The sequence below is a fragment of the Periplaneta americana genome, chromosome 7 (genome assembly GCF_040183065.1).
Source record: "Periplaneta americana isolate PAMFEO1 chromosome 7, P.americana_PAMFEO1_priV1, whole genome shotgun sequence".
NCBI lineage: Eukaryota > Metazoa > Arthropoda > Insecta > Blattodea > Blattidae > Periplaneta > Periplaneta americana.
Window position 1 is genome coordinate 126,026,953 of NC_091123.1, and position 17,210 is coordinate 126,044,162.

The window sequence follows — 17,210 nt, forward strand, 5'->3', positions numbered from 1 at the left end:
ATCGATGGAATTGGTGAAAGCGAGATGAGGCCGAGGATTCGTCATAGATTACCTGACATTCGCCTTATGGTTGAAGAAAACCTCAGAAAAAATAAACTCAAGCAGGAATCGAACCCACGCCGAGCGCAACTACGGATAAGCAGACAGACGCGCTAATGCCTGAGCTATGCCAGTGGTTCATAATTCATAAGTAATATTACCACTAAGCATAGGCCGACTCAGCAAAGACATGGAGACCCATTCTGAGAATATTTTCGTCACCTCACTTTCTCCAGGCAATTGCTTACGCACTCACCATCATTCACACCATAGAATAGTTGCACCTTTTCGTTGTCATCTGCGCCAATTATTAATTTATAGTAATTGCTGCCATTCAGAGGTCTAATCACGAACATTATTCCGTCAGTAAGATCTGGATCCCATTCCTTCAACCAGAATTTCAATCCTTCCTTTCTCCATTTGTTGCGAATGTAAACATTGCGTCCAATTCCCACACCACGGGTCAGCATGGTACATTCCTCTGAAACATCAGAATCAAATTATCTTATTTTGCTGTACTGAAACCAATTAAACGTAAAAATTTTCTTGTTCAATTTATTCTCAAATAATTGGTGTAGACCTACAAATCTTCATTTCATACAAGGTGACCTCGCATGTAAACAAATGCACATGTTTGAATCCCATCCTATTGGCTTCAGGACAAAGAATCTTTTTTAAGGTGTCTAGAATGCTAACTCTGAAAAATACCTCTTATATATTTTCGAAAACGTAATAGGAAACGTGCTGTTTTTTTTTTAAGACACGGAATGGATATGCGATATATGAAGCAGTTGAAAAACTAATAATTACTAATTCTGTGAAGAAAGAATGTAATTTGTAGGCATGACGGGCTGTTGCTGGAAACATGACATGATAATATGATTTGCAACTGTGTCACCACTCATAACATAATCCAAACATAGGAGATGGGAACATAGGAACCAACCAGCAATAGGGGCATGGAAGGATTTTACATTATGTTTGTTGATATGCGGAGTCACCTTGTATGGAATGAAGATGAGACAGTTGGACTCATTCAGTATAATATTAGGTTATTCAAACGAAACATAGTTGTCGCTAATAGAAAGAAAGAAAGAAACTGAAATTAACACACTTCTGCCACTGTGACACCAGGTGACAGATACTGGCTTCATAGAGTTCCTGTGGCCTGGAGGCGAACCAGTGTTTAACAGCATTTTGCATTGTTTCATCCGATGAAAATGTGGTTCCCTTCTATCATAAAAAAAGGAACTAATCTGAAGTCTGGGCTGTAAGAAGAGCGTAGCAGTGTTTCCCAGCGAAACCTTCACAACTCACTCCTTGTTGATCTGGCACTGTGAGCTCAAGTATTGTTAAGCATTAAAATCATTCTTATTGTCAAAAGGTTTGGACGTTTATTCTCGATGTTTTGTCTAAGATGCCAGAGAGTCTCTTTATGGCACTGCACATTGATTTTGTCCACAGTCCAGAAATTCTACCAGCAATAGAAAAGAAAAAGATAACATGACTTTCACTGTCCTTGCAACTTGAGCTTTTAAGACAAGGATATTCGGTATGTTTCCATTCCATGCTAGAGTGAGGGGAGTGTGCTCAAAATGATTTCACCAGGACTCATCATTTGTCACAATGTGATGTAAGAACTGAACACCTTCCTCTTGATATCGTCTGAAGTTCTGTTGACAGATTCTCACACGTCCGACTTTCTGCTCAGCAGTTAAAAAGTGTGGCACCCACTGTGTGCAATCTTTGCAATACTGGAGATGTTTGTGTAGAATTTTATGGGTCATGTTCAGTAATTAACCAAGTTCACTTATTGTTATTCTCTTGGACAAGAGCATCAACGTATTGAATTGAATTTGGCTTGATATCCTTGAGCACTTGTCCTGGTCTTGGATTGTCCTGTCGAGATGTTCGGCTGGAATGAAACTGTGTACACTAATCCTTTACAACTTATTTTCCTAAGCGTATCTGTCTATATACTGCAACCATTCTGAGATGGATTTCATCAGCTGTACGCCCTTCTGCAGTCAAAAAACGAATTACAGCATGTTGTTTATATTTGGACACTTCCATCTTGCTCCACACCTGATAATAGAAATTCTATAACCATTGCTGCAAATACCCTTAAAGTAAACTTTAGACTACAGAGGCCTACTCCTGTTGCTCATAAGCCTTGGTCGACTTCCATTTGAATGAACCAAATGTATCTGGCAAGATAAAATTTATGTTTGTTCACATTAGCATATAGAACAGCAGAAGGAGGAAAATATGTGCTGTGATTTGTACAATATAATACACATAACTTATGATTTTCATTATGTTCAATGATATAGGAACATTCAACCTTTTAGGGCTATACTAAAATTCGTACAAGGAAGGCACTGTTGATCTTATGGGGAAATGAGTGTAGGCATGTTGACATAATTGCAGTAGTTTTCTCTTCTGAAGAAGTATATGTATAGTCTCTCCCATCTATGTTCTCACTACGCATGATTTGACATTCTATAATTCCAAAGTTTTTATGTGACTAAGTCTCACGAGCTGCCATTGATCAAAAGAATACGTACCTGGTTTAACACAGTCACGTACATCGCACACATCTGTAGGCAGTACAGGATCTGTTGTGTAACACCAGGAGCCTGCAATGTTGCGGCTAGGATCTCGACAATAGTTTCGCGCCTTTTCAACTGATCGTTCTGGATACAATGTCTCATTCATGTATTTTTTATCCACCTATCAGGAAATATTTATTGAAACCAATATTACACCTTAATAAGGCATAGTAATACTACTCATTCATCTCACAGCTACCCGAAGGGGAAGGGAGACACGCACGCACACACACACACACAGACAACCTTAACTAATGTCATTAATTTTAGGTTATTCTTTGAGATATTTCAAGCAAAAAAGTTAAATACAATTTTGTTCGTTTTGCTTCCTTTTCGTTATAAAAATTTGTTTTATATGAAACATTTCATAGCATGTTTGGGAAAGCCATTGATTCAACTCCCAAAATTCTCAGTCAATTTAAGAAAGTACAGTACTTCATTATGATATGATGCTGAAACTGATCAGGAAGAGAAAAAGGAAATGGTTAGGTCACTGGCTGAGAAGAAACTGTCTTCTGAAGGATGCACTGGAAGGAATGGTGAATGAGAGAAGAGTTCAGGGCAGAAGAAGATATCAAATTATGGAAGACATTAAGATATCTGGATCATATACAGAGACTAGGAGGAAAGCAGAAAATAGAAAATGGAGAATGCTGGGTTTGCAGCGAAAGACCTACTATTTGGCAGAAAACTATGTATGTATGTTATTTTACTTGGTTATTTAATGATGCTGTATCAACTACGAGGCTATTTAGCATCGATGGGATTGGTGATAGCGAGATATTTGGCGAGATGAGACCGAGGATTCGCCATAGATTACCTGACATTTGCCTTATAGTTGGGGAAAACCTTGGAAAAAAAACCACCAGGTAATCAGCCCAAGTGGGAATCAAAACCGCGCCCAAACACAACTCCGGATAGACAGGCAAGCACCTTAGCTGACTGAGCTACGCCAGTGGCTATATATGTATGTATTTATGTATGTATGTATGTATGTATGTATGTATGTATGTATGTATGTATGTCAGGGGCGTATTTTGCGGGCTACCGGGGCTACTGGCGGTAGCCCAAGGAAATTAGAAAAGAAAAAGTTTATAATATAACATAATGTAATAATTTTGTATTATTAGTTTTACCATAGTAATTAAAATTAAAGTAATTGTTAGATATATTTTGTGTAATAATAGGGTCAGCGATAGCCCAAACCCTTTAACCAGTATACGCCTCTGATGTATGTATGTATGTATGTATGTATGTATGTATGTATGTATGTATGTATGTATGTATGTATGTATGTATGTATGTATGTATGTATGTATGTATTATGATAATAAATAACTCAAAGAATTTTTAGGCTTGTCCTTTTAAATGTGCAGAAATTTGTTCTGAACAAATGTAACTTTTCGTTCTGAAAAGAAATTTTAAAATGTTACATTTGTTCGGATCATATTTTTGCACATTTAAAGGACAAAACTAAAAATTCTTTGGCCCATTTGTCATAATACAGAGCTCTCTTAAATTGACTGAGCATATTGGGAATTAAATCAATGGCTTACCCAAAACACGCAATGAAATGCTTGATATAAAACAATTTTTATGTTGAAGAGAAGGCAAAAATGAGCAAAATTATATTAAACTTTTTTTGTTTGAAATATCTCAAAGAGTAACCCTCTGAAATTAACGACATTACTTATGGTTCACTCTGTACATATTACTTATATATACAGGGTCGAAGTAATAAAACTGTGCAGATTTTAGCAGCTTATTCCTCAGAGTTCACAAATAACTACTAATACATATTAGTCACAAATGAATACTTTTCTCAGAAAAAAATAATTTTTCCCTAAACATTAACACTGTTTTACTCGATTTAATAGTAGCCATATGATTCCGATTTTTACTCTTATCATTAAAGAAATTGATAAGGGATGGTTAACAATGAAGACCTTTATAGTGTTGACGAATTTCTTATGACTAATACAAATTACAATATATTTTAGTAATATTATATAAATTATTTCAATAGATTAAGCAAATTACAATTTGCATTATGTATTTATTTCTTCATTCATATTTCTATTGTACTTGTGTTGACGTGTACATCCATATATTGTACACCAGGGACAGAACATCTAGAAGCTTGAAGACCGTTACTTTTAAGTGGTCTGACCACCTCCTCCTCCCGCACTAGCAGGTACGGTACCATTCAGCTGCAAAACATTTTCTGAACGGAAGTTATTGTATTGTGAGAGCGCAGTTGGATCAGTGAAAGTAGGTGGTCAACGTTTTCAGTTTGTAGTGCAACGAACAATTCTGCTGTGCGTGGGCTCTTCTGTAACGACGTCACTGAAGCCTCTAGTTGTTCTGTCCCCGGTGTATATGTCTAAGTGCGAAAAATAAAAATTTATCCACTTGCAGTTTTTAAGTAAAATATACGGTTTTCTTGCAAATTAAATAAAAGAATATTAACACTTATTTTTATTTCCTGCCATTAGGAAGTCTGGTAAAACTAATGCAGTTATTATTCCTGCCATTAGGAAATCTGATAACTTTATTGCAGTTACTAAGGGACGGAATGCTGCTATTCAGACTGAGTTCGTGTGTGTATTCGCAGGCGAGCCAGCAATGCACTGTTACCAAACCAAATAGACTTTCGACCTAATTTTATTATTAACCATAATTAACCATGCACTTACGAGGGGGATCCAGGAAATAACGACCGTTTTGTTGTAATAATTAAAAAAATATATATTTATTTGAAAAAAAAAAAAGAGTCTGTTACATAACTGAAGCTTCCTTTACTTCTCTACATAATCACCACCTACATTTAAACATTTGTCGTATCTGTTCACTAGCTTTAGAATTCCCGTGTTATACTCCTTTGCCACCAGTTCATTAAGCCAGGTGTTCACTGTCTTCTTCAACTCTTCATCACTTCCAAAACGCGTACCACCCAGAAAGTCTTTCAGCTTAGTGAAAAGGTGAAAATCGCTAGGAGCAAGTTCTGGACTATAGGGCGGATGATCAAAGATTTCCCAACCGAATTGATCCAGCAATTCTCGAGTTGAAGCAGCAGTGTGCGGGCGGGCACAGATTTTGTGGTAGCCAAGATTTTGCGACACAATTTCACCAAGCAAAGAACGAGAAATGTCAGGAAAGGCAATATGCTATTCGTCGAATGATGTGCGCCTGTCTTGCAAGATTCTGTCGTTCACTTTAGTCTTCAGGTCTTCTGTGATGAGTGATGGGCGTCCAGGTCGAGTTTCATCGTGGACATTTGTTCGCCCATTGTTGAACATTTCGCACCATTTTCTCACATTTCTTTCATTCATTACAGTATCACCATACACTTCTTTCAATTGCCGGTAAATTTCTGCAGGTTTCAAATGTCGGGCATTCAAAAATCGAATCACACTCCTCACCTCACAGTCGGCGGGATTATCAATCATGTCGTTCATTTTGAAGTAACACAAAATGCACAATGCCGACTTGTTGCAACCAGTACTCACAACATTATGAGAACACGTGTTAAGGAAGCCAGTTGACCTTCAAACAAGGAAGGGGAGTCAGCTGCGCGGCGGGTATGCGCGAACGGTCGTTATTTCCTGGATCCCCCTCGTAATTAGAAAGTGCATAATATTTTATTTATTTTAATGTAGTATTCTGTTACCCACTTCAATTTACACAATTACCAATATATCTCTTCCAAGCTATATAAATATTTTTTTTTATTTGGAGAACTGGGAGACCAACCAAATTATGACCGAAAGTGGTTCGTCAAATTGAACAAGATGTTAATATGGTCCTTTATAACATACAGAACAGAAATGAATGAAACATAAATATGGAACACTTCTCAAGTTTTGAAGAAACATTCCTACTGTTTATAAATGTGTATACTGAAAGTAAAGAGCACTATGTCACAAATATTAAATTTTAAAGGAGAGTTAAATGAATTGCACTTCACCTCGATGTCATAACGGCACATAGTGCCCTTTCCAACTGGCTAAATGACTTATTATTACTTGTAAGAGATATTGCTTTACACCATTGAAAAGAACGTGAAGTATATAGGCCTAATAAAAATATGCCAAAATTTGAACTTTGTAAAAATGGACATAGTGCCTTTTACCTCCGGTGAACAGAAATACTGTATTGAGATGCATAAAGAGTAGGCCTAATGTGCACACGCGCATATACAATAACAAAAAAAAAAAGTTTAGATATGCAAAAATAGTACTGTCATTAACAGCCTGCTTATGCAAATGATAACAATTTAAGTAAATACACTTATGAATAATTTGTCATAAAGGACGTTAAAGTAAGGGTACAATACTTACTTTATGTGGTGTATTCATTAGCCAACTCTGACAAACTCGATTTGATCTAGTCACATTCAACTCCCCTATATAGTCATTGCCAGTTCCTGCCATGCGACATTCTAAAAAGGCATGAAAAAGTTAGTGTAATAATAATAATAATAATAATAATAATAATAATAATAATAACAACAACAATAATAACAGCAACATAATGTATTCTTTCTCCGCATTTTCTGGCCAAACGTCATTTCCAACGAACATCCTGGGAAACAAACGAAAGGGGAGTCAATCATATCTAAAAAAAGAGGAGGAAGTCGAAGTGGATAGGGCATACTCTCCGCAAAAATCAAAACACCATAGAGAGACAAGTCTTGTTTCGGAACCCTCAATGTCAGAGAAAAAATGAAAGGTCGTGACTGTTATGGAGAAGGAATGTAGAAGAGGAAGCAAGAAAACAAGGAAAGACATGGGCAGAACTGAAGCTTTTAGCTAGGAATAGGGTGTGCTAGAGCTGCTTTGTCGAGGCCGTATGCTCTAGGTAAGAATGACATGCTGCTGCTATTACTGCTGTATTCTTTGTGCGGGGATTCATAAATCCTGTTTCACAGTAAGAGAATGGAATGGAATTTTCAATGAAAAATCCCAGATCTGACCAGGATTCGAACTCGGAACGCCTGTGTGACAGGCTGAAGGTCTGACCACTCAACCACTGCAAGGGAGTAAGGGAACTACTGTTTTGAAAATCAACATTGCCGCAAATAACAAATAACAGGGAAAAAATAAAGGTACGAAAGCATTATCCTTGGTGGTTTCATGGTTATTATGCTGGCCATTGAAGCTGAGATTCTCCTGTTCAAAGCCTGTGGAGGACGATACAATTTAAGGGGTGGCAAAATCTTTGCATGGCTTCCATACACTTAGGTGCGCTTTGGCTCATTGTGCACCCTATATATATGAAATGATTGTCCAAGTCTGACAGGTGACTTGGGTGGCATTCGTGAATCCGACGCTGACAGGTGGGCTGTCCTTCCTCAGCCCTGATAGAGACAGGTGCCGTCCTCATACGAGTAGCCTAATAAACTCCAGGGCCCCGGAGCCCCAAGCCCTTCTGTGTCAGAAACCCGTACTACTCCCAGACTTCCCCCAGCCTATTTTTACTATTGCAGATGATAGATGAAATGAAGGGGAGGTGGAATGATAGAGAGAAACGGGATTACCCATGAAAAACCCTCTGCAACGTCTGCTTTGTCCACCACAAATTCCATCATGATCTGGCCGGAAAACTGATATATTATTATGAATCCAAATTTTCTTATTGTAAGAAGTTTAGTCGCAAAAAAAGTCAACACCCTGTCTTGTTGAATGTGTGAATATAATTATAGGTACCAGCAGGGAGAGTCAAGGCGGGTGATTCAACCCCCCCCCCCCCAGGTTTGTTTAGTAGAGAATGCATTCTATGAAGAGTAGGCCTAATGATTTGGTTGAGATCTACCATAATCTAGAAAGAATTGGATGTTCTTTGCATGCTGAGTGTACACAGATCTTCAACAATAAAACAGCTTGCCACGAATTCTGTCAAAAAGTAGTAGGTCTAGATAGACTTGGACTGAATAAATATGACTGCAGTTTTTATTTTGTAAGTAATAAAGTGTGTATCTAATGTCTACCCATTTTATTTGCGTGATTGGGTTCCGCATATTACGGATAGATGGCAGGACTATGACCCATTTTCAAGTTACACACCAATTCAGCAAGCCAAGCTATGCATGATGTGTATCTGTGGAGAGTTATGTCGTGTATTTGGGTTAGTGTTCGTGTAAGTGTAGTGTAGGGAATGGGTGGTAATGATGATGAAGATGAGGAAGAGAGAAGGGGAAGCTCGATGCCGGCATGTAGCCTACTCCTGTCGAACAGCACCAAGGGGGCCGCCAGGCTTAACATCCCCATCCAATGGACAAATCACTATCAACAGTGACATATGCCTTCTCTTCTTATGTACTGCGGAGAGATTTGGGATTTAACTCAGGCATAATTGTGCACAATTTAGTAATTGGAAGTTGTACACCACCATCTCTCCTAGTCCTAATACATTAAAATTTCTAACCCCGCCGAAAATCGAACTCGGGCTGGCTAGTCTGGAGCCAGATGTGCTACCACAGACCTAACTCGGCGGACTAACTAATAAAGTAGTTTGGTGAATTAGGTATAATTCATAATTATTTCATATTAAGGGGACTCTCAACTATATTTTGGAACTTTTTTCCTATTTGACCAATCTTTTTCAAATTTGGAGAAAAAGTTTAATATACACATGGAAAGTAACATGCAAAATCTTAGCTCATTAGATCCAATACTTTTCAGAATAAAAAAATATTTCAATTTTTAATCAATCATTAATTGAAATATCACTTTTAATTATCTTTTTTTTTTGGGGGGGAAGGGTTTGTGCATTTGACTGTGACTTCTCAATGAATAGGGGAAGAATTCTGCGTGTTGATTTAGGTCTGTCACGTAAATTAGTGTAGAAATTTAATTTTTGATTTCTATGACACTTTTCCTGCAATTTTTAAGGGGACACCCTTAAGGTCTGTGACAAGTAGTCCCGAAGTCTGTGAAAGGTAGCAGTGTTTTATGGTATTTCCTGTGTGCTGCGATGATGCTTACCCCTATTCAAGTTTTATCTTAATGGATTATTATTGGCATTACAAATAATTTATAACCACTTATTCTATAAATTCATAAAATTAATGTTCAGTAAATTTAGAACATTCATTTTAAATTTGGTCTAATTTCTTTAACTTATATTTAATACAAAAAATCTATCACAGGCTTTCCAGCCAATTGACACTGTTTAAATATTTATTACTTTTAACTTACAATCTGTGATTAACTTAAGAGACATTACGAACGTTTCATGCTAGTTTGCAATGTTCCAGTGAGGTAGAAATTCGGCATTTTCATACCTCAGGGAAGGGTGTAGAGGTAAGAAAATGGAGTATTATGACAGGTTAGGTCAGTTTCGACTTTTATTATGTCTTACGCATTTATCTGTGACAGGTTAGGTTACGGCAGTTTAGGGTTTTGTTATGCCTTGTATACGCAAATCTGTGACAGGTTAGGTTAGGTTAGTTTAGGATTTTAGTGTTAGGCTTTTATTATGCTTTGCATATACGAAACTGTGACAGGTTAGGTTAGGATAGTTTAGGCTTTTGTTATGCCTTGTATAGGCGAATCTGTGACAAGTTAGGTTAGTTTAGGATTCTAGTGACAGGTTAGGTTAGGTTAGGTTAGTTTAGGCTTTTATTATCGTCAAGATGAAGGTGAAAGCGATTGAGTGTGACGCTCTTGAACAGGTAGTGATTTTTTTTCTATGTTGGCAGTTTAAGCCAGTTCATTCAAAATTCGGCGGAAGTCACTCAACGCTCGTTTCACCCAATCTGTAATTCTGCAGAGTAATGTGGCCAGCGTACAATATTGGGAAGACCACAGATATATAATTGATGTATTGAAACAACACCAACCCCTGGGAAAATCCTGCCAGCACCTATGCATAGGAGTCTACATTTATGTAAACACACAAACGCGTACAAATGAATATTGACAGAATAAGAAGACTTTATCATACCTGAGGACTGACATCTTCGAGGGTGACAGTATTCTTGTCGCATTCCATTTGTGTCATTACTCTGCACGAAGCAATAAGGTCCTCTTGGATCACCTGTTGGATTGCGGCAGTAGTTGAGAGCTGCTGTGATGGAACCTTCCGCGAACAGCGCATCGTTCTTCATATTCTGCATGAGGCTTGCCACATGTATCCACGGTAAGCAGGGCAGCCCCGTACTGGATATCCACCGCGTTCCTGTGTACAATATTTCTGTCCCTGACAGGGAGCATTCTGGCGGATAAGCTGGAGGTACACGAGCTGCATCTGAGACAGGTACAGGAAAATAACATCTGAGCTACGATAAGACAGGTTATAATACTACAAACATAACGTTCTAGCCACATGAGCTGGAAGTCAACTTCTAAAAAAAGAGTACGAGTAAGCTTACTCAAAGATTTGTATATTCCACAAACATCATCAGATAGTTTCCATTACGTAACAATATTTATAATAAATATGGCCCGTAAAAGGCTTGAACCTTCAGATGCGAAAGTTGACGTCTGAAAAACAGCACCAGTTATCACATTAGGTGAGTGTTAGGCAGTAGTGGACGGTGGGTTTGAAAGTTGGGGAGGCCAAGACGGCGAATGATGAGAATATAAAAATATAAGGCCTGTGACGTACCTCATTACCAAGCACAGAAGTTATAGGTTTTAAGAAATTAAAATTAGGTTTTCCAATTTATGTTTTAGGATCTTGAATCTTATGTTTAGGAATTTAAATGATTTTACCGGAAAAACATAAAAATAAACAACATACTATTAATATATTACATCGGCTTGGTCAAGATTGCCTCTCTTTAGGACACTCCAAGTCCTAACCTACGAATTAGGTCTTTTTTTTTTTAGGTCATATTGAATTTAAGAATGTTACGCTTTGCTAAATAAAACAAATAAGAAAAGCAATATTTCGAGAGTAAGTAGATAGCAACAAAATTGATTCGAACCTAAGAATCCGGGGCTTGCTCATTACTATTACATAGTCTAATTTTACAGCAAATTAACTCGATGTTCCTCTCTCTTCGCAAACCGATCAAATAGGTCACAACATACTGAATAACTACTACTAGAAGAAGCTAGAGACAAATCTGCATTTGTTTCTAAACTCTCGATATATTTAAAATACTGTATAAGTAAATACTATACATCTCGTAACACAAAAGAATAAAATAACAAGAACACCCGCAAACAAGAGAAAATCTAACAACATAAATGACAACTTTTACGCAGGGAGAGAAAACTAATAACACGTGACTCAATTTTCCAAAACCAAGAAAAGAGAAAGAGAGAGAGCTTCCCAATACAGCCGAAACCAGCCGTGAGTATAAGCAGTACAGTTTTCAGTGGTAGGTAGGTCGTCTCCAAATCGGCTCCCCTCGCGCGTTCTATCAAGTTTAAACACTCTTCTAACCAGCTATCTTATTGGTTGAACTGCTGTTGTCATGGTTACCGGGGAGTAGCGTCATGTAACAGACTCCTCTCTCCCGCTCTCGCATAGACACAGCAGGCTGATAGATGTCTACTATACAGGTTACAGCGCTATCTGTTGTTATTTCAGTACGAATTATTTGTACTATCTACAATATAGCGAGCGGGCATCATCAACTGGATGTGGTCGACTTCATGTAACTTACTGTACATCCTAGTCGTAGTGAATAGTAAAATTAATATAAAAGTAAAAATGTTCGTCATTGCTGTAACTTGTCTGTGATCTTAATTCAGCTGAAATTATTACTGCCATATTGTGTTCTGGTAAAATATTAGGGGAGGCACGGCCTCCCTTGCCTCCCCTGAAAATCCGCCGCTGGTGTTAGGCCTAATTAATATGTTCACATTCTTCCGAATATCTCCATTTCTATCAGTACCGGTATTGGATTATCATAAATGGCACATTTAGTGACGTAAAATTGTAGGCCTAATTCATTAGGCTAATTGATATTTACGACATGTAAAAATTTCCATTTCTGATATTATGGAGGCCGCGGTGAATTAACATTTGCTACAGGAAGTCCGAGACATCAGAAGAGTTGGAAAACCTGCCCTGGAGTATTTACAGGATTAAATATTGTGCCCATCATCTACCAGTCTTGTTATTGCAACTAACCTTCTGTCATCGAAAATATACATGGCACATGAGAAGATCGAACCCTTGACCTTAGCGTTAATAGCACGACGCTCTAACCAACAGAGTTAACAGGCCGACACTATGATAGGAGAATATTTGCAGGATCATGTATTGCGGCCATCAGCCTTATTATACAGAATGGAAGAACTAAAACCAGCCCGCCTCAGCTCTTTTGATCTGAAACACTCTCTTCTTACTCACAAAACAACTCTTTACATTACAACAACAAACAGAACAGTTTATAAATCATTTGTAAGTTATACCAGTCTAGTATATACAGTCGCGAAGCTCAATACGTAGTAAATATGCAAACATTAGATACTTGCTCACCACTAGGATCGCTAATATCGCCTCATTACAGGCAATGCAAAATAGTACCACAGTCTAATATATACAGTCGCGCAACTTCAACACTCGTTTTGCCAACATTCACGACACTATTATAGCGCTCAAGCGGCAGGCAAGGCACTGGTCATAGGGTTGATACAGCCAGCACGTGCTCTAAAGGTATGCGAGATGTTATAATAACGTTTTAATCATGCGTCGGAATAAAGGCAATGTGTGCAATGACGAAAATTGCAGTAACAACAAGTTTAAATCTCCGAATTTGTCGTTCTTCAGATTCCCTAAAGACCAAGAGAAAATCATAACTCAGTCACAACCAATAATCCACGCTGTAGGTAGCCTACGTATTGTGTTCTATAAAACATTTACTAGTTATCAGTTACCTATTTGTATGTCAGGAAGGAGAGTTTAAATAAAAACAAAGTAAATACCTGTTACAGTATATTATTGTTTTGCAGAGATCATGTGTAAATGTGTAACCATTCCGATTTTGGATAATATATCTACAGTTTTTAATGCAAGTAATTCCATAATTTTTGTATTCGTGTTTTTTTCTTTATGTTTTTCAAAAGTTGAATGTTATATTGCATTCAAGTAGGGATTATGGTGTTAATTTTTTTTCAAGAATTCATGGCGTATTATAATCCTTTTTGCAAAATATTCACTTCTTGAATAAATCCAGACTGTGTCGATAAATTTCTGATGTGTTGGTGTAGATTCATGTGGCAGACGTATTAAGTTCTCAAGAAATAAAAGAGTCTTTTTAAATTTAATATAAAAAGCAATCTTTTCTGTAATAATTTGCATGACTGTTATTGGTGTTGATTTTACATTACCAGTGATTATTTGAGCCGTTCGGAGCAGAAGTGGTGTAAGTCAAAATTAGGTAATGAGGTTTTAAGTAAAAATTCTGTAAAATACAGCGCAAAGTAGCAATTAATATATCCTTCGTGCTATTCACTGACTAATAATAGTTTAAATAAATTCAATATTAACTGCTACTTTGCGCTGTATTTTACAGAATGTTTACTTTAACCCTCATTACCTATTTTTGACTTACACCACTTCTGGTCTGAAAATAAAATTAGGCCTACATTTTCTGAGTTAATTGAAGTTACAACTTTTTCAACAAAGTTGTGTATTCATTTGTTCTCACCTACGTCATAATAACAGTAAGTGCATGTAAATTACGTATTATATAGGTAGGGTAAGTTAAAATAAAGCTTATGTGTGAAAACTAGAAATGTAATGTAAAATGCGGTAAACTTTCCATAAAAATTTACACCATAATATCAGCACTATTAGCGACTCAAAATAATAACAAAAAAAATTGAAAAATAATGAACTTCACAAATCAATGTCTGTCAAATTAAGGTTTAAATATTCCCCTTTTTTATTTTTAAGTTTACCTCAGCGGCCGAGTTTACCCCAATTTGCGGTATGGAAAATAGTTAATTTCTCAGGAAATAGGGAGAGGAGTTCACCATGCGATGCACCCTACGAGATATGCCCTACAATTTTGATCCTTCTCACAGGAAATATAGAGTTCCAATGGTTTATACATATATTTAGGAATGAATTGAATTAACCGTCCACGTACGAACAATTATATTATTTCAAACCATGATACGTGATCAGGGCCATGATTCAGTTGTAAGGAGCAGAAAGAATTACGTTTATTCCCAGCTTCTGAAACTTGTAGATTAACTGCGTGTGAAATTCTTCCAGGATTCTTAAGTATAATTAGTAAGAACCATATACACTTATTGTACAGCATAAACATATAAAATAAATTACGCAAAACCCGTTTTCCGATGTGTTATCATATGTAGTGTGCACACTTTTAACTTGCCTGCCGCTAGAGGGCTACTGTCGCGCCAGCTGTCAAATGTTGGCATATTTTATATGTATGAGTTGCGTGACTGTATCTATTAGACTGTGATAGTACCGTCACAGTCTATTGTTTCTACCACCCTCAAAACTCAAGCTTCGTGACTGTATATAGTAGACTGTGGTTATACCACATAACAAGCAAAATGTAACTAAATATGCAGAAGAAAGGATAGCAAACATAATTTCAAATCAAATGAAATGAGACGGGCCGGTCTAACACACAAAATACACATGACTCATAAAAGTATCGAACCCTAGACGTTCGCGTTATTTGCACGACGGTCTAACCAATTAAGCCAACAGGCCGACACTATAAATAAAAAATATTTGCAGGATCATGTATTGCGACTATCATCTAAAAATCTTGGTCTTATTAAATGTATAACAATCCGCCTAACACTCAAAATACTCACCATCCTTAAGGGGATCAAACCCTCTAACGTCGCGTTATTAGCAAGAAACTCTAACCAACTGAACTAACAGGTGGAAGATCGAAATGGCTTATTTACAGGATCATGTATTTTGGCTATTACCCAACAGTCTGATAATGTAACTATTCGTCTAAGATACAAAATACAGATGATCCGTAACAAAATCGAGCCCCAGAGTTTCGAGTTATTAGCACAATCTCTAACCAGTGTGACCAACTGAGCGAACAGACCGACGTACTAAAAAGCACTCTTTGAGGAGCATGCATTGTGGCCATCATTCGACAGCGTCACAATGTAACTGTCCATCTAGGACACAAAATACATATGCTCAAAAAAGGGATCAAACCCACGAGCTTCGCGTTATTAGCACGACGCTCTAACCAACTGAGCTAACAGGCCGATGTAGCAACAGTAGTATTTACAGGATCATGTACTGTGACCATCAACCGAAAGCGTTACAATGTGACTATCCCTCTAAGACACAAAATACACATGACCCGTAAAGGGATCGAACCCACGACCTTCGCGTTATTAGCACGACGCTCTAACCAGCTGAGCTAACAGGCCGATGTAGCAACAGTAGTATTTACAGGATCGTATATTGTGACCATCAACCGAAAGCGTTACAATGTGACTGTCCCTATAAGACACAAAATACACATGGCCCGTGAGGGGATCAAACCCACGACCTTCGCGTTATTAGCACGACGCTCTAACCAGCTGAGCTAACAGGCCGATGTACTAACACTAGTATTTACAGGATCATGTATTATGACCGTCGTCCGAAAGCGTTTCAATGTGACTATCCCTCTAAGACACAAAATACACATGGCCCGGGAGAGGATCGAACACACGAATTTAGCGTTATTAGCACGACGCTCTAACCAACTGAGCTAACAGGCCGATACAGGAACAGTAGTATTTACAGGATCATATATTGTGACCATCATCCGAAAGCGTTACAATGTGACTGTCCCTCTAAGACACAAAACAAACACGGCCCCTGAGGGGATCGAACCCACGACCTTCGCGTTATTAGCACGACGCTCTAACCAGCTGAGCTAACAAGCCGATGCATCATTAGTAGTATTTACAGGATCATGTATTGTGACCATCATCCGAAAGCGTTACAATGGGACTGTCCCTCTAAGACATAAAATACACATGGCCCGTGAGGGGATCGAACCCACGACCTTCGCGTTATTAGCACGACGCTCTAACCAGCTGAGCTAAGAGGCCGATACAGTAACAGTAGTATTTACAGGATCATGTATTGTGACCATCATCCGAAAGCGTTACATTGTGACTGTCCCTCTAAGACACAAAATACACGTGGCCCGTGAGAGGATCGAACCCACGACCTTCGCGTTATAAGCACGACGCTCGAACCAGCTGAGCTAACAGGCCGATGTACTAGCACTAGTATTTACAGGATCATGTATTGTGACCATCATCCGAAAGCGTTACAATGGGACTGTCCCTCTAAGACACAAAATACACATGGCCCGTGAGGGGATCGAACCCTCGACCTTCGCGTTTTTAGCACTACGCTCTAACCAGCTGAGTTAACAGGCCGAGACAGGAGCAGTAGTATTTACAGGATCATGTATTGTGACCATCATCCGAAAGCGTTACAATGTGACTGTCCCTCTAAGACACAAAATACACATGGCCCGTGAGGGGATCGAACCCTCGACCTTCGCGTTATTAGCACGACGCTCTAACCAGCTGAGCTAACAGGCCGATACAGTAACAGTAGTATTTACAGGATCATGTATTG

General features: G+C 38.0%; 1 protein-coding gene and 7 non-coding genes across 9 annotated transcripts in view; all 8 read right to left on the reverse strand.

Moving 5' to 3' along the window:
* LOC138703436 (uncharacterized) overlaps window positions 1-11,771 on the reverse strand; it is a 51,904-nt gene extending 40,133 nt beyond the window's left edge. For both annotated transcript variants that reach the window (XM_069831295.1, XM_069831294.1), the window contains exons 1-5: window positions 11,026-11,771; window positions 10,599-10,901; window positions 6,992-7,092; window positions 2,607-2,772; window positions 296-520 (exon numbers count right to left, since the gene is read on the reverse strand). In XM_069831295.1, coding sequence (XP_069687396.1) covers window positions 296-520; window positions 2,607-2,772; window positions 6,992-7,092; window positions 10,599-10,770 — 664 coding nt within the window. In that variant the 5' untranslated portion in view covers window positions 10,771-10,901; window positions 11,026-11,771. The remainder of the gene's footprint in view (window positions 1-295; window positions 521-2,606; window positions 2,773-6,991; window positions 7,093-10,598; window positions 10,902-11,025) is intronic.
* A 4,152-nt stretch (window positions 11,772-15,923) lies between these two features.
* TRNAI-AAU (transfer RNA isoleucine (anticodon AAU)) lies at window positions 15,924-15,997 on the reverse strand. Its single transcript has one exon. It is a non-coding gene; the product is annotated as a tRNA-Ile (tRNA).
* A 94-nt stretch (window positions 15,998-16,091) lies between these two features.
* Window positions 16,092-16,165, reverse strand: TRNAI-AAU (transfer RNA isoleucine (anticodon AAU)). Its single transcript has one exon. It is a non-coding gene; the product is annotated as a tRNA-Ile (tRNA).
* A 262-nt stretch (window positions 16,166-16,427) lies between these two features.
* On the reverse strand, window positions 16,428-16,501 carry TRNAI-AAU (transfer RNA isoleucine (anticodon AAU)). The gene has a single exon. It is a non-coding gene; the product is annotated as a tRNA-Ile (tRNA).
* Window positions 16,502-16,595: 94 nt separating this feature from the next.
* On the reverse strand, window positions 16,596-16,669 carry TRNAI-AAU (transfer RNA isoleucine (anticodon AAU)). Its single transcript has one exon. It is a non-coding gene; the product is annotated as a tRNA-Ile (tRNA).
* Window positions 16,670-16,763: 94 nt separating this feature from the next.
* TRNAI-UAU (transfer RNA isoleucine (anticodon UAU)) lies at window positions 16,764-16,837 on the reverse strand. The gene has a single exon. It is a non-coding gene; the product is annotated as a tRNA-Ile (tRNA).
* A 94-nt stretch (window positions 16,838-16,931) lies between these two features.
* On the reverse strand, window positions 16,932-17,005 carry TRNAF-AAA (transfer RNA phenylalanine (anticodon AAA)). The gene has a single exon. It is a non-coding gene; the product is annotated as a tRNA-Phe (tRNA).
* A 94-nt stretch (window positions 17,006-17,099) lies between these two features.
* On the reverse strand, window positions 17,100-17,173 carry TRNAI-AAU (transfer RNA isoleucine (anticodon AAU)). The gene has a single exon. It is a non-coding gene; the product is annotated as a tRNA-Ile (tRNA).
* Between the last annotated feature and the right edge of the window lie 37 nt (window positions 17,174-17,210).